The following is a 17,881-nucleotide window of genomic DNA, read 5'->3' on the forward strand; positions in this document are numbered from 1 at the left end:
AAACTTGAAGCTGTTCTGGGAATCAAGGTTAAGTAGAAGCAGTTAGGAGTTAAACTAGAGTTAGTTATGTAACTAATTATTGGAAGGGTACTTAGTTAGTTAGTGGTAATTTGGACAGCTATCAATGAGCTGTCAGTTAGATGTAGGAGTTAGCTGCTTGTATAAATAGAGGATTAAATCAATGAGAAGTTAAGCTCATTCATTTTCATTTTCTGTTGTGTTCTCGAAGCTTCACAGAAGCTCTTCTTCTTCTTATTCTCTGCATCTCTATTAATGTAGAGTAGAAAGCTTGAGCTGAATATGAGCTAAGTGTGCAGAATTTCACAGTTTTCTATTGTTAATCATTGTCGCTGAGATTATGTTGAATATATTGAAACAAATAAGGAAAGAACTCACATGTAGTCACAATATTGATTAGTAGGGGCAGAGCTAGTGTGTCTTACGGGTTAAATATTAAATATATACAAGTTATTAATTTAGTATCAAAAATGATACTGATCCATGTCATTCTTCGTAGTATACATGACAAAGCAGGAGGTATAGTCGCAATAGCAATTTTTATATTTTTTTGCAATAAAAATAGGTCTAAGGCTAGGTAAGTTGAGATCTTCTCTCTCTTACGTACCTTTACTTTATGATCTAAGGGGTCGTTTGGTTGCCAGTTAGAGTTATGCATGTATTAGTTATGCAGGTATTAGTTATACATAAATTAGTTGCGTTGGGATTTTTTTTTTTGAATATTTGCTTTGTTGGATTAGAAATTGATATACATTATATAAATTTTAAAGTAAAATACTTATTTACTTATTTTGTCTATAATAGATTGAGAAGAGGAAGAGACTAGCAGTGAGGCATCAGTATCTCCATGCTTGTTCTCAAAAGGGTTTGATACATATCAATCTATAGAAGGAAGCCTTTATGTGTAAAATGATATGGGTAGATTTGTCATTTCAATATGTTATCGATGTATTACTAATACATGTATTAGTTATTACATCTTCTACCCCGCAAAAAATAATACACAAATTGGCTCATAACTTATACATCTATTATTTATGTAGAATTGTAAAATGACAACCAAACATGGTATTAGCTATGGTGAATTTTGTACAAAATAATTAATGGCTACCAAATATTATATAAGTTATGATGCCCCCAATATTGGATAACTTTTCTCCTAACCAGCTACAAAACGACCTCTAAGGAATTCTAAAGCACTCTTTCATATTGCACTGGGTGTTGGAAATCATAATAGCTTTGTTATTGTTTGATTTTTGGTTGTCTGATCACATTCGAAATATCATAAATATCCTTTATCGTCTCTCTTTAAAAGACTATAATCGTGATCGCATAAGCTTCAAATTTTGATTATGCCTAGGAATGATTAGGACATGTTTAAAGAGGAATAATGTGAGATTATCATCTTATCAAAGTTGACCATAGTAGATAGTACCTAATTTATTCCTTATTTTGAAGTGGCTTACCTCTAACTTGTACAACTACACTTTAGAATATCTTATCCGTCATTTATCAAATAGGAAAAGGTCTTCCAACAATTGTAAAATCCATTTTATAATCTTTAAATCTACCACTAAGTCACATGTCAGCTTGTTTTGTCAACTTTCCATAGCCACATAGCTTGATGTATGTTGGCCAAAGGAAATTCTTTGTTTACAAATTAGTACATCTATTTATGCAAGCTTCAGATTCAGACTGTATTATATGTATATGAAAATCTAAAGAAAGCTTCTAAAAATAGGAAAATATATTAAATGGTGTACTAATAATCTATCTAACCTAAGATATCAATTTAAGTGTCTCGATGAAATACGTGAAGTAAAAAGACGAAATGTCAAAACATAACAAGTACAAGTATGTATTAGATTATTCATCATATTCTAAATTCATAAATATCACGAGGTTTAACATAAAAGGTAAAGACATTGTTACCAAACTTATAATAACTATTTTCTTTTACCACATAACCATCTAATATTACTCTATCATTAGAAAAAGTCTTATTTATGTCCTTAAAATCAATTAGAGTTCAAATTTGAGAGTAATATTAAATCGTATATAGCCAAAGGCTAAGGGATAAACTTTAACTTCTTTTTTTTGGTCTAAGAATTAACCATATCACCTTGAAACTCTACTAATGACAAAAAAAAATATACGAGACGATACAATAACGACAAGGATATAAATGATTCAAACAGAACCTTTTTCCGTGGATAAAATTTCAAGAGAAAAAGAAGCCAAAACTCAAATATTCAAAATCCCAATTTCCCAATATGGCATGATTGTGGGGAATCTATAATTGAGTGCAGACATTAATACAATCTTTTATATTACAAATAAAAACACACATGGCCAAGTTGCAAAATAACCCCCCCCCCCCCCCCTCCTTTCCCCCTACCCAACTCCCAACAACAATAACAGAAAATATAAACTTTTTTTTTCAAATTTGCATTTTTGACTGATTTTTTTTAATATATATTGTGTATTTGTGAGAATTCAGAAAATACATATACAAAATGCGATTTACATGCCTTAAGTTAATTAAAGTAAAAGACAGTGTGAGAATGATGTTAGCTTAAATCACATTTCTACAATGCAATTTGTAATTTCTAAAATGTATCTTACAACTCGCATCTCGAAAGGAAACTTAGAAAAAAATATAGTACAGAATATTTTTTTTATAATATTTTTTTTAAGATGTGCAATTAGGGCAGAAAAATTTCATTAATACGTAGTTTTTATGAAAATTCAAAAAACACAATGCTTACACAATGTAGTTTTTAAGAAATACTCCATCCGTTCACTTTTACTTATCCACTGTGAACTTTGCACACCTCTTAACAAATATAATAATCGGCAAAGGGCCAAATATACCCATCTACTTTCGAAAATGGTCTAAGAATACCCATCGTTATACTATTGGGTTATCTATACCCCTGCAGTCATATTTTGAGTTCAAATATATCCCTCATTTAAACGGAGGGACACGTATCATCGTCCTGTTGGTCAATTCTAAATATCTCCTAATTAATTAAAAAGATTCATTATCCATACCCGAAAAATAATTTATTTTTTGTAAAAACTGGAAAAAAACTAAAAACACATTTTTACTAAAAACAAAAGAAAAACAAAAATAATTTTTTTCCAATTTTTACAAAAAACTGCTTTAAAAAAACTGAAAAATATTTTTTAAAACAATATTTTTGTAAAAACTGAAAAACAAAATTGAAAAGTAATTTTCTAAAGCAACTAAAAACTGAAAAAAACTGAAATATTTTTAACTAAAAACTGAAAAAAAATAAATTATTTTTTCAGTTTTTACAAAAATACTGCTTTAGAAATTTGCTTTTTAGTTTTGTTTTTCAGTTTTTACAAAAATATTATTTTAGAAAATGTTTTTCAGCTTTTTTTAAAGTAGGTTTTTTGTAAAAACTAGAAAAAAAAAATATTTTCGTTTTTTTCAATTTTTAGTAAAAAAAATTCAGTTTTTACAAAAAAAATATTCTTTAAAAATTGATTTTCAACTTCTTTTTTTTCTAGTTTTTTCAAAAATATTATTTTAAAAAATATTTTTCAGTTTTATCTAAAGCAGTTTTTTTGTAAAAACTGGAAAAAAAATTATTTTCATTTTTTTCAGTTTTTAGTAAAAATAATTTCAGTTTTTTCGAGTTTTTATAAAATAAAATTGGTTTAAAAAATTACTTTTCAGGTATGATTAATGGAATTTTTTAATTAATTAGAAGATATTTAGAATTGACCAATAGGACGATGATACGTGTCACTCCGTTTAAATGAGGGGTATATTTGAATCCAAAGTATGACTGCAGAGGTATAGATAACCCAATAGTATAATGAGTGATATTTTTAGACCGTTTTCGAAAGTAGAGGGATATATTTGCCTCTTTGCCGTATAATAATTTACCATATAATAATTTACCATTATAAGTCGCTGCTTGAAAATGCGACCTAACAGGAAAATTCCTATAACCGCCAGATTCCCAATATAACATTTCATCTGTAACCAGAGTCCCAAATCGTTCCAACTTCCCCATCCAAACCGCGTAGCTTAAAGCTCTTTTGTAAATTCTTTCCCTTTCTTAACCAATTTTTCTTAAAGCCGCCGTTTTTTTTTTTTGAGTTCCTCTATTTCCGGCGATTGATCGGAGATGGCTTCACCGGAAACTACCAACTGGTTATACGATTACAATTTCGAAGATATGGCTGTCTCTGTTGATCCCAATTTCTCAAATTCAACATCTGGGTTTTCTTGGTCTATGCAACCCTTTAATGGTTCTACTAATGTCAGGTACCTATTTTGTCAAATTTTGCCTTATTGATTCTGTACAATATTCGCTTAAGTTCGGATCTTTTAGCTGATTAGTGAGTCTTTATTACTTCTCTTTATATAGAGGATTGATATAGTTGACTCCAACTAAAAGTTGGAATCTTTTTAGCTGATTGATGAGTCTTGTGTTGTTGCTTCTGAATGAAGTGGAATTGAAACAATAGAATTCATATAATCGACCCCAACTTGATTGGATTGACACATGGTTTCTATAGTTGACCTACTGATTGAATCATAAAAGCTAATAGTAGTCAGTAGTGGAGGAATTTGGTAGTAAAATGCTTTATGACAATGTATCCGACCTACTGAAAGAGGTGTACGGACCGAGGCAGATCTAGTATTTTAAATTTATGGATTCCTACATCGACTTTAAATTAATATATTATAATAACCTGACTAAAATACTGGGTTCCCAACTAAATATTCTTATACATTGAATTTTCCTACTACAAATATGGGATCTAGCCAAAAGCTGTAAGTTGATAATAGCTAAGAGTGAAATTTAAATGTCCTTTAACTCAGTCAGACATAGGGTGAGAATGCTAAGAGGAGATAAATAGAAGAAAGAAAAAACAGAGATCTTTCTTCTTTTTTAAAAAAAAAATTAAATCTCCTAACTTGGTGGGGAGGGGTTTAGGCCTTGACCCCTACTTGTTTATATAAAGCAAGAAGAGCAAGATTACAGAATACAGAGAGGGACATTATTCTTTGTCTATGTTAGGCCGGATTTGGATATATCTTAATCTTGTGGCAATTTTCTCTTTAGATCACATCAAGATAAACTTCTTTTTTTTTTAATAGCCCTGGTGTTCGGGCTAGCTTCCATGGGATACTTGCTACCTATCACCAGCAACAGGTAACTCTATCCACCGAGGTTTAGACAAATGGAAAAAATTCTCCTAGTGGTTTTCTCCGTTGGCACATCAAGATAAACTTCTTATCTGGAAAAAAAAAGATGGATCACATCAAGATAAACCCTGAATGATTAGGGAAAACTACTATGGGAGTTGGGGGTATCGTGGGGGTCATAAGAGATGGCAATTGGGGGGGGGGGGGGGTGCTTGGATCCTCCTGATACAAGATATTTTCTAGATCAAAGAGCGGACAAACCAACTCCTTCACAGTTGTACCTATGTGTAGGTCTAATTCAGAGACTAACTATAACATATGGGTGGGATCCCTCCCAATTACATTAAAAGGACCTTATGAAATTATTAAAAGAGAGTAAAACAAGTTTGTGGTTAGAACACTTTCGAATCACCTACTATCAAATGGGAAATTCACATAAATTTATCTAGTATATGAGTACAAAAGCAAAACTTGATTCGTTTGTTGCTAAGTTGTGGCTAGTATACGACAGAAAGAAAGGTGTTTTCCAGCTGCAGTCCCTATGTCAAGGTGTTACCGAAATGCTCTAGATAGCCTCGTGCACTTTGTTCTAACTTCTAAAGGATTGGTCAGCTAAAGATGTAGCAATCTAGATCTTTTAGTGAGGCAGGTCTGATGTGTTATGAAGACATTGTTTGCTAAATAGAGCTATTTCAGTCGGGCCTTTCCTAATTGCTTTTCAACTATTCTCTGGATTAAAGTGCATTAAAATTTCTTTTGGCATCTCAAATTTGTGATTAAAGGGCTGGAGCCAGATCATATGAAACCCAAAAATAAGCGCAGCATGGACAAGTGTTCCTTTGGGCTTCAGCTATATTTGTGCTATGCTGGGATCAAATGTTTCTAGCACTAGTTAAATGGCTAGGATTTGGTTGATTGTAAACTACACTTGTTATACAGACCGAGATTTAAAATTGTGGCTGCTTCTATTTGAAAATTATGGTTATCACTGGCAGAGACTAAGTGTGATACATCATGAGAACTTTTGTTTCCTTCTTATTTAAGATCATGAATTCTAGATATTCGATTAACATCATTTTCGTTCTTCCATCTGCTGGTTGCTTTTGTTTCTGGTATTTATTCTGACCTCTTTTCTTTCTATGTCTATTTTAGTGTTGATATTGATGGCTCAATTGGTGAATCCGACTGCCTGAAGGAAAGCGGCTCTAAGAAAAGGTAAAAACTTTTGCCATTTAGGGACATTTTGTTGTATTGGCTGTTCACCTAAGCATAGAGATGTGATGTTGCACTAACTCATCACTATTATCTGGTCAGTTGTTTCTTCTTTTGATAAGGAAAAAAGATAAATCTCCCCTCCCTTTATTTCATTTGTGAGTTTTCCTTTTTCCACTATCATCTCGACAGTTCATTGTTGAGAAAATATCGATCACGTTATGCATTTAAATAGGAGAGTTTAAAGATTTTGACCATTGTTCTGTCTTCTTGTTTTAACGGCCTGAATGGAGGACTTATATGCCCTAAGCAGCCTTCTGAAGGTTTCATAGAGATATAGTTCTCTTTGCTCTATTTGAAAGAAGTTATTATCCCACATCGATTCCACAAATTTAGTTTAGATTCACATTCTTGTAATGTAATAATAGTAGACTAAGTTCTCCTTATGTTGCTTCTAGTTTCGCAATTCTACTATTAGGTTGAAACTAAAGGATGAACTAATTTGTTTGTCAAGGTATATGCATTGAACATCATGTCCTCATAGTATTGATTTTTGAAGGAAAGCCAGGTGCGCTCTTAAATGTTTACACATGTTTTGGACATTTGTTACAGGGCAAGAGCTGAATCATGCACTTCGTCAAGTTCCAAAGCTTGCAGGGAGAAATTGAGGAGAGAGAGGCTAAATGACAAGTGTGTTAACTATTCATTCTTTTTAGAACCATTTCTCCCTTTATTTCATATTATATATTGCTAAATTGATACGGTCTCAGATTCCTGGAATTGGGTGCACTTCTTGAGCCTGGCAGAACTCCAAGAACAGACAAGAGCGCCATTCTGGTTGATGCTGTTCGTATGGTAACCCAGTTACGTGGTGAGGCTGAAAAGCTGAAAGACTCAAATTTGAATCTACAGGAAAAGATAACGGAGTTGAAGGCAAGTATTTGTTATGTTCTTCCCTTTGAAATCTTTTTGTGCTTATTGTCAATTCCACAAAACAACCTGATGACAAGAAAAAACTAAAACATTGCCTTACTGTACTGTCCCTCGACTTCAAGTATTTTTTTTAAAACTTATGTAGGCCGAGAAAAATGAGCTTCGAGATGAAAAGCAGAGGCTTAAGGCTGAGAAAGAGAAGCTAGAGCAACAACTAAAGACTATGAATGCGCAACCTAGCTTCTTTCCTCCCGGCATACCAGCTGCTATTGCTGCTCCAGGTCAAGCTGCAGGAAGCAAGCTCGTGCCGATCATAAGTTACCCTGGGGTCGCGATGTGGCAGTTCATGCCTCCTGCTGCAGTAGACACGTCGCAAGACCACGTTCTCCGACCTCCAGTTGCTTAAGTTGTGGCAGCTAAAGCCTATGATAGTTGACTTTACTCTGATTATGTTGTTTTAGTCAAATGCCCTTTGACTGTTTTAGTTTTTGCCTCGAGTCCTCTTGGTGTATTTTGGTGAACAATAGAAGTTTTCTTGTGACCTTTTGGACTTTTAACAGAGTTAATGCTGGTTTTATCAACTGTAAATTTTAGCAGTTTCAACCTGGCATTTACGTGTACATTCTTTCGCCTTCTGGTTAAATTCTCTGCTATTTTTGCTCCTTCTGTCTGGTATGATTATGACACTGCTGGCTAATTAAGTAACAAAATCTCGCATTCACACAGGGTTCGGAGAAGGGCCGCACCTAGGGCCGTGCATAATTTGATAAATACCGAATTACCGTACCGAAATCGAATATTTTGGTATTTGGTATTTGGTATGGTATTCGGTTTAAGTTTTTAAAAAAAATTGGTATTAGGTATGGTATTTGGTATTTTAAAAAGAAATGCCTAAATATCGATACCGTACTGAAATATATATTATATTACACAATATACATATTATTAATTATATCATAAATATAAAAAATCTAAACTTTTACTTTTCTTTATTCTCTAAGTTCATCAATTAACTTTAAGCAAGTAATAAGACATTTTTAATGATCAAATTTATTCCTTTATGTACAGTTTTCTCTCTGGGTTGATATTTGCTAGTTTTGGACAAAACTTTTGTCAACAAACGTTTTTAGTTTTATACACTTTTGAGTACTTTAATTAAGAATATTACAGTCTATGACTCTATGCACTAGTTAGTATTAAAACCGAATAAACCGAAGTTACCAAACCGAATAAACCGTAACCGAAAGGAGAAAAACCGAACCATATCGAATTTAATTAGGTACGGTATTGATATTGCATTCTAAGAAACGAATAACGAAAATACCGAAGCGAACTAAATACCGTACCGACCGAGGAACACCTCTAGCCGCACCCCAGAGGGTGTGATGTATATAGCCTACCTTAATGCAAGCATTAGTGGATATCCACGGCTCGAACCCGTGACCTATAGATCATGGGAATAAAACTTTACCGTTACTCCAAGGTTTCCCCTCTCTGCAATGCTCTAGCTACTGTGTAATATCTTGTGCATACGCTCTACCAGTATTAATTATTTAGCTTATCTCAACTTATCTAGTATACACCAAACACATATTTATATTATACCCCGTATATCTCATTTCTAGTCCAATGAACCAAACATCTTCCAATAAAAATATGTTCACTAAATAATCCCATCATTATTTAATTCTCGTATTATAATCCAATCATTATAATTTCGGAATAACTTGTTCCCTTGCCAAACAACCCCTACTAGTATTAATTATCTAGTTAACCAAAAGAAAGAAGAAAATGATAGTTCACTAAATTAAAATGCACTATGTCGAATAGAGCGGAGCTTTCTTTAGCCGAGGATCTGTTGCAAAGAGCCTTTCTGTCCTTCCAAGGTAGGGGTAAGACTGCGTACATCTTATCCTCCCCAGATCCCATACATGAGAACTCAGTGGATTGTTGTTGTTGTTATTGTTGTTGTATCGCATAGAGCTGAGCGGCTCAAATGAATTGATGATCTAACATTAAATCATAATTAGAGGCTTTAAATTATTTTATTTTATTTTATATATATACTAATAGAAAAAATTAAAAGAAATTTTCTTAGAAAGTAATTAGTTCCTTATGAAATCTGTACAATATTCATACGTGACACTTGGAGGCAGGGGCGGATATATGTAGAAGGTTTGGGGTGGTACGCCACCCGGACGCTCGGGTAAAATTTTGAGCGTGTATATATATATATATTTTGGTATTTTACAAACATGTCGTTATATATTATTTGGATGGCACCCGGACTTGTATGTTGGCTCTAGGTGCCATGGTTGAAAGCCAACGTTCCAAATTCCATATTCAGGATCGAATCCTTGTTATTCCTTTTTCTTTCTTTACTTACTGCTCCTTTTCTTAGTTTCTAGTATTTCTTCATCTTTGATTTTCTTTCTTAGTACAACCACTTTGTTATTTATTCAATAATATATTTGCTTCTTTTTCTTTGCATAGATCTTCAATATTTTAGTTGAATGTGATTTTAATATTTTCTCTTTTTATCCATATAATTTTATTTCCATGATTTCAAAAATCTTTTATAATTATGGCATCAATAGACATATAAGGAGTGCATTTGATAATTTAAAATTTTATTTGAATTTTGTGCATCTAATCACATCATTCCATAGAGCCAGAGAATTAGATCGAATTGGACAAAATTTATTCGGTTTGATGATCATACATTTATTTATGTACCAAAAATCTTATAAATCGAACCAAATTAATTCAAAATAGATCGAACCAAACCGAAGTGAACCGAATTAGTTCAAAATAGATCAAACCAACAAAATGTACACACTAATTCAATCTCTTTCCCTAATGGTAGGTTTGCATTAAAAAGTAACACCCGTAGACATCAAATCCTGGATGAGCCTCTGCTTGGAGGTTAATTTCGAGCGTTGGAAGCATTGCTAGGGGATTTCAATAATTATTTATTCTTCTTTACTTTTTTGTTTGTTTGTATTTTTGACTTATAATTTTTATTCGTTATATTTAAATAAGAAAATCAATATGTACCTATGAAGTAAATTTATAAAAAATAATACTCCCTCTGTTTCAATTTATGTGAACTCATTTGACTGTGTACGAAATTTAAGAAAATAGAGAAGACTTTTGAACTTGTGGTGTAAAATGAGACACATATATTTTGTGTGGCTATAAATCATTACATAAAGATAAATTATTTTCAAATAAGGAAATGAGTCATTCTTTTTGGCACACACTAAAAAAGAAATAGGTTCACATAAATTAAAACAGAGTGAGTAAATTTTTTTTTAAAAGATACTAATAAAAAGCTAAAACAATAGAACGTGATAATTTGATATAAAAACAATGATCATATACAAAATTAATCCAATGATGTAAGAAAAATGAGAGAAAAGGGGAAAAAGTAAGAAAAGAAAAATAATAGAAAAATATAAATCGCATATTTTAAATACGAGACATGAAAACTTATTTCCTTTTTAGTCTGTGCAAAAAAGAATGCCTTATTTTGAAACAATTTACTTTTATCCAATGATTTATAACCACACAAAATATATGTGCCTCATTTTACACCACAAGTTCAAAAGTTTTCTCTTTTTTCTTAAACTTCGTGTCCAGTCAAATGAGTTCAAATAAATTGAAACGAAGGGAGTAATAATCTTCATTTCCCCTTCCGACGAACGGAACTTCATTGCCGGGCTTCAGCTTCGTCCGAGAAAAAAGCCCTAACAGTGCCAATTCGCCCTTCCAATTTTTTTTGGTAAGACTTTAACTAATCTAATGATAATCTTTATTATTTTGAGTTTTATATATATATATATATATATATATATATATATATATATATATATATATATATATATATACACAACAACAGCAATAACAACATACCCTGTCTTATCCCACACCATGGGATTTGGGGAGGATAGTGTGTACGCAGACCTTACCCCTACCTTTGTGAGGATAGAGAGTTTCCAATAGATCCTCGGCTCAGGAAAGTATAAGCACCACATTAATGAAAATATAGACAAGAAGGGCAGTACCAAAAAGCCATATAAAAGTAGAATAAAAACAACAAGATATTAAGCTAATCAACAATGAAAGAAAATTATGGTTAGTCATAAAAACCTATTTCCCACAGAAAGCGAGACTGCGTGCCAATACTACTGTTATGAACAGTCTAGACTACCTACTCTACTACCCTAATGCTCGGCCTCCATACCTTTCTATCAAGGGTCATGTCCTCGGTCAGCTGAAGTTGCGTCATGTGTTGCCTAATCACTTCTGCCCACCTCTTCTTTGGCCTACCTTTACCTCTCTGTAGGCCCTCCAATGTCAACCTCTCACACCTCCTCACCGGGGCGTCTGTGCTCTTCCTCCTCACATGACCAAATCACCTAAGCCCTGCTTCCCGTATCTTGTCCTCAATAGGGGCTACACCCACCTTGTCGCGAATAACCTCATTTCTGATCCTAGCTAACCTGGTGTGCCCGCACATCCATCTCAACATACTCATCTCTGCTACCTTCATCTTCTGGACATGAGCGATCTTGACTGGGCAACACTCAGCCCCATACAACATCGTTGGTCTGACCACCACTCTGTAGAACTTACCCTTAAGTTTCGGTAGCACCTTATTGTCACATAAAACACCGGAAGCGAGTCTCCATTTCAATATATATATAGGCAGTGAGTATTTGCTGATTTCTACCATTTTATTTTGTGCATTTTGAATATTTCGGATTCTCGGACTCCATGTTTGCTTGTACAGTTTTTGCTCAATTTCATCTGAAAGTTTGCCCCTTTTGTTCCTCTCAAAATCTTCTGAATTGCATGCTGTTGCTTTTTTGTGCAGTATTTACTGTTTTTGTTGTGTAAATTAGTGGTGTCGAGTTAGCGTTGTGGTTCAGATTTTATGGGTTTCAGTTTGTACTTAGAAATACAAAAGGAATGAGGATAGTTTTAGTAGCACATAGTTGTTGAGAAATGCCTTGAATCTTCTGAAACCTAACATAGGCAAGAGCCAGGAATTGGACTTTATGGATTCTAAATTCTAGGATAGCGATATCAAGTGTTAGTAACTGGTTATAGGGTTTGGACAAAAGCTACTAGCTTTGGCCGAACCCGACTTCTAGCTCCGCTAAGTATATATATGTGAGTTGTGAGTTTTTTGTACTTATCTCGCATTAATGCTTGCTGAAGTCCTCTTTATCTGCTTGTTTGTATTTTTAAATAAAAAGCAATGACTTTTCCAGATAAAATGCATATTTAGCTGTATTGAGAGCATAAAGTGTTTCAAAAAACTAATGCAAGTTTTTTCAAAAACCAAATCTATTGAAGACATTTTGTTAGTGTTTAACTTATCAAAAACCAATCAGAAGATAAATTAATTAAATAGTTGGTTTTAGGAGAATTGGTAGCTGTCATGAATTAGGCATCAACATAAATGCTCATATTGCAAGAAGGTGGAAGCTATTTTCTGCACAAGTTCTCTCCTTTTGCCTGTATAGTGATTTCACTCTCTTTTAGTACCTTTGGTTCCTTGCATACTCAGTCTGCATGATAAACCTCAAAAACACACTTAGTATGGTACGTAAGATGATACTTCCTTCGTTCCATTTTATGTGGCACTATTTCTTTATTAGTCTATTCCAAAAAGAACGCACCTTCCTATATTTTGGTTTCAATTTGACCATAAACTTTCTATTTTACTCTTAATGGCATATAGCCACAGAAATCTCATGGCATGTTTAATACCACAAGTTTCAAAAATCCTTTCATTTTTGTCTTAAACTCCATGCCCAGTCAAACTACGTCACATTAATTGGATGGAAGAGTATCTTTTCTTATTATCTCTAAGTATTATTTAGTGAAAGAATCCACCATAAATTGTACAATATCTAACTATAGAGTAAAGTACATCAGGGAAGCAGAAACTATAGTAGCCTTGAAGAGTTCCAGAATGTCAGGCTTGGGGCTGTTGCCATCTCGCGTCACGGAGCGAAAACCTTCTATACATGATTCACCTTTCTCAAAATTTTGTTTCTTGTTTACAAGCAACATGGTCAACAAATCCTTTCCCCAGGTTCAAGTTTCTCTAATATGACAGCTATTGATAAATTTATCAGAGAAGTTGACATACTTTGTCCACAAGGGTCGAAGTTGAGGGAATGCTATATCTAGCCAAGGTTTTGCTCGACCGTTGAAGTGGATCACACCAGCACTTTGAGCATCCGCGATGCTCGTATTATCTTGGTACCCGAGTCCTAGCATGTGCCAGAAGGATTCAATGGCATGGACATGACCATGAAATGCAATTAGACCTGGAGGTAATGTTCCTAGCTGCCACAAACTTAAATCTGACTTCAAGTTCTGCACAACAGAAGGAAAACTAGATCACTAACTTTTTCAGTAAGCGCTTTCGAATAACTGCAAAAGATTTACTAGTTGAAACAAAATTCAAGAATTTTGCATAATGTTTGGAATGCATTTCTTTGAAGTAAAAGTTGATGTCACTTGTAGTCATGGGCGGAGCCGAAGAATCACACTAACTATATGTATATATATTAGATGTTGAATCCCCTTGTATGTTTACTCATTTGTATTTTGAACCCCCTAACTGAAATTTCTGGCTCTGCCACTGCTTATAGTTACCTGTTCAAGCCAATATTGGTATGCTTGACTTATATTTGTTTCTCTCCATGCTTCTAGATCAAAAATATTCATGCCATAAGCCCATGCGCATTCATTCGGATCAAAGTTGTTTGATATCATAGGATGAGAAAAATTCAAATAGCTTTTGAAGCGCTTTGACATCACAAATTTGTCCTCTCCCCTACATGTCTCCACTGCTCCATTCACCTTTCCATTCATGTCAATGTCCCATAGAGATGAAAGATCAGTTTGAACAACGACGTCGTCATCCAGGAAGACTACCTTATCAAGACTGGGAAACAACTGCAAAAATATTTGTACTTATCAGTATTGAAATTTTTAAGTGCATAAAAAAAAGATGGATGTTATATGCAATTTAAGTCAGCTTAAAATTAAACTACCCTTACTTCTGGCAAATATATCCTTATGTGGTTCATTAGGGAATTGTATTTGGGACTGAGGGCTTGCAACTTTGCTGCAATGATATGAGGCTTTTCGGTTGTATTTGCTACGATTGCTGATGATCCTCCCCTGAATTGTGATCTTGCTGTTTGGTCTTTTTCCATTGCTTCCAGAACTGGGACCTTTCCCTTTGTTAACCAATCAAAATGGTGCAACGCTTTAACCTCGATGATTGCAGGTGTCAAAGGATGTAATGAAAACCAAGCTTGCATCGGCGAGAAGGTTTTGCTATCTGTGATTATGTGAAGGACAACTTTTGCAGGGCGGAAAGAATTCTGGACGAGCGATGATGCAACAACAGAAGCAGCAAGAATATTGTCAGAGGCAAGGACAAAATGGAAATATGAATTATCAACTAGGGCAGGAACAAGTTCCGCTGATGGTAATTGGAGACGGGCATTGGCGTTGATAGAATGCTCGTGCGCTAGCTTGAGATCAAGACAGTGCAGCTGTTTCGGGATGCCGCTAGATGCCACATGCCGATAAAGGTACTCTTGAATTTTGGCAGTTCTTGTTGTTTGTTCAAGGAGAGTTACCTGCAATAAATAGGCACTAATTTTTGGAGACATAATTCAGTAAAAGTGTACTCTCTCTAATAAGTTAATCTTTTAGATGAGACAGTAATGATTCTACATGGTATCAGCTTAAGCAGAGGTCCTGAGTTCGAGTCTCACTGTCATCCATTATAAAAAAAAAAAAAAAATCACATCCTAGGTGCATAAAAAAGAATAAGGCTCACACGAGAGGAGGTGTGTTGAAGACATAAATAAGTAAATAACAGTATGCTCTCTTACAGCTTAAACTTTTAGATGAGATGATCGCACTAATCAGGCCTTGACTCGCAGCTAGGCAGATTAGGAGTAACTGTTTGCTTCTTCTGGATTGCATACAAGATCTGTTTTTTGCCTTGACTGGTTAATGTGATTACACATCGTGGTATCTTAGATCTACTTTATATCTATGTATAATGGAGAAAGCATGATAAGTGCACAATACCATAGCTTTAAGCTTGACAGCAAAGGTTTCTGCATCTGGCTTTGTGTCCTTCATTTCTGCCATAAACTCTTCTAATGTTTGAGGAGTTTCGGGACCTGCTTCCATTTCAATCTGGTCTGAAGGTTCCTCCAATACTTGGTATATCACCTCTGGAACCTAACAGAAGTCAGGGGAATAGAGATTTTAGCATGTGATTTTAGAAGTTAGCTATAAAAGCACAATGAAAGGAGATTTCAGAGTTATTAGGTAGGTGCAGGGGACAGTACTATGCACAAAGGGATAAAAAATACACGGCTCAGAAGCGTACAGTTGATTCGAGCTGTCTTCCCAAAATCCTTGGTCCAATTTTTCTCCCCAAGCAACCTGCAGTAACATGAAATTTGGAGTTTCTTCAGTATGCTGAGAGATCCTCATTAATGCTTCTATATTTCTTATATCCAGTGCTGCTTAATACATCTTCTTATACATGCTTCTTGGTTTGGTGAATTGTATGCGCGCATGTGTGTGTGAGAAAGAAAGAGAGATAGATGTACCTAGTGTTGAACATTTTAGTTCTCCATCGATGGTGTCTACAGCTGTTAAAACGAAGACAAACCGAAGAAGAAATGTAAAAAGCAGGAGTGAATAGAAGACCATGAGATACGATAATCGTCTGGAACCAACTTTTATTTTGATGAACTCCTTGAAACCTTTAGCTGGTAGGACAGTAACATGCCTTAGACTTGGTGATATGAGGAGCTGCATTGTTTGTTTCATTCGATAACAAAGGAAAAAGAGAGGAAAAAAATAGCCAATGTTAGTAACTCTAGCTTTAACTAGAGTTACTATTGGTGTTCCTGGTTTTAGTTATTCAATTTGGCAATCATTCATATGATAAGTTTTTGATGAGTTGAATTGCAAAAGACACCTTGTAGGAGAGATGCTGTAAAAGGAAGGATTTTGCAAAAGGTTGTTGAAGGGAGTTTGATGTTCAAAGTTGCTGTCACTCACCTAACCTTGCTTAGCATGAAGGTTAGACATGCAAGTTTTCCAGGTTTTAACATATTTGTATCAATATTTGACAGAGAAGAAGACTCTGAGGATTGTGGTAGTTTTAACTTTTAAGTACTATAGATAAACTTATAGTGTAAAATAATTTTTACTTCATGTCGCCTAATGATAATTACAAGTAACCGTCCATGAGAGGGGGGATTAGTAACTTGAAAAATAAGGTAGACTATCTGCTAAAATAGATAAAATATATTGAGGGGTTGTTCAGCGGATTTTTTGGATAAAGAAAAACAATAGACACTAGTAGATAAATTAGCAGGAAATAAAGAAGGATAAAGAGCTAGAACTCAAGTAATTATCCTTGTATCTCTTAATTGAATTGCACTTAAACTTGGGCTAATCTTTTACTAAAAGGATTACAAAGATAAGGATAATAATTTCCGGATAAAATGTGAGTTTATTTTATCCCGCATCTTGATGAATTTTATACCACAATTGTAATGCTATTTTTATACCACACTCTATGTAGGATACAATCCCGGGAATATTAATCCCGGGTTGAAACAACAAAATGTCATATTTGCCTTTCTCCAAAGCTCTTCTTCTCAAGTCTGTTAACAAAGCCAAGGTCAAAACTGAAAATAAACATTTATCCAAGTTTATCTAGTGTAGAACCAAATACATTTTTTGTACTATACCATGTATAATCGTGTTTTAAGTTCAATAAATCAAACATTTACCAATAAATTTGTAACACCTGATAGTGTAGAATTTTGTGTACGTATATAACTTACATCTTTTCAAGAAAGAGATGGTAGAATGGAAAAGGCTGCAGCTGATTTGTGGAATTGGTTTGGCTTGGTTTAGAAGATGGGAGGGACATTGTGAAAAAAGTTTTTAAAAAACAAGCGTACATGTTAGAGGAAAAGAGAAGACAGTTTGGTGTTGTTTCACTTTGCCTTCACATGAAGTTATGAGTATAGTAAGCTTGAAAAAAACATGAGGGATTTGAACAGAGTTTCTAATGGACAATGACATACTGTCTTCCTCCTTTCTTGGTCTGTCTTAATACGAGTGTGGTTGGGCTTTGAGTTGTTGGCTGTTGGGGCAAAAAATAGTTTGGATTGGATTTGGATAATATTTCTTCAATCCAAAAATAAAAAATCCAAGCTGAAATTTTCGTATCTAATCTGAATTGTCCGAACGTACACCACGGCTGACCGGGAATAATTTATATAGAGTTGGGACAAGATCACCTTTAGCCCGCGGCTGAAACTATTTACGTCTAGTAGCTGAAAAGATGTGTGTATATATATAAAATTTCAGTTCCCTATAGAGTTGTTCATATAGGCTAGGCATGCCCATGCCAGCCTTGGACCATTAAAATGGTCAGCCCCG

At 34.2% G+C, this 17,881-nt stretch overlaps 2 protein-coding genes and 1 long non-coding RNA gene across 3 annotated transcripts; 2 read left to right on the forward strand and 1 right to left on the reverse strand.

The window, feature by feature from the left end:
• Positions 1 to 3,938: 3,938 nt before the first annotated feature.
• On the forward strand, positions 3,939 to 7,977 carry LOC104093394 (transcription factor ILR3-like). Its single transcript, XM_009599127.4, has 5 exons — positions 3,939 to 4,324; positions 6,365 to 6,427; positions 7,037 to 7,114; positions 7,195 to 7,357; positions 7,503 to 7,977. Exons 1-5 carry the CDS (start codon positions 4,185 to 4,187, stop codon positions 7,761 to 7,763), a joined length of 705 nt encoding a protein of 234 aa, XP_009597422.1. The 5' UTR covers positions 3,939 to 4,184; the 3' UTR covers positions 7,764 to 7,977.
• Positions 7,978 to 13,205: 5,228 nt separating this feature from the next.
• Positions 13,206 to 16,249, reverse strand: LOC104093395 (probable galacturonosyltransferase 12). Its single transcript, XM_009599128.3, has 6 exons — positions 16,027 to 16,249; positions 15,801 to 15,856; positions 15,494 to 15,649; positions 14,443 to 15,033; positions 14,036 to 14,338; positions 13,206 to 13,753 (listed from the first exon to the last, which is right to left on the reverse strand). The coding sequence occupies exons 1-6, from the start codon at positions 16,247 to 16,249 to the stop codon at positions 13,469 to 13,471; spliced, it is 1,614 nt and encodes a 537-aa protein (XP_009597423.1). The 3' UTR covers positions 13,206 to 13,468.
• On the forward strand, positions 13,576 to 16,031 carry LOC108944638 (uncharacterized). Its single transcript, XR_011410174.1, has 3 exons — positions 13,576 to 13,710; positions 14,676 to 15,683; positions 15,721 to 16,031. It is a non-coding gene; the product is annotated as an uncharacterized lncRNA (long non-coding RNA).
• Positions 16,250 to 17,881: the final 1,632 nt, after the last annotated feature.

Source organism: Nicotiana tomentosiformis, chromosome 8, assembly GCF_000390325.3.
Source record: "Nicotiana tomentosiformis chromosome 8, ASM39032v3, whole genome shotgun sequence".
In the NCBI taxonomy this organism is placed as follows: Eukaryota; Viridiplantae; Streptophyta; class Magnoliopsida; order Solanales; family Solanaceae; genus Nicotiana; species Nicotiana tomentosiformis.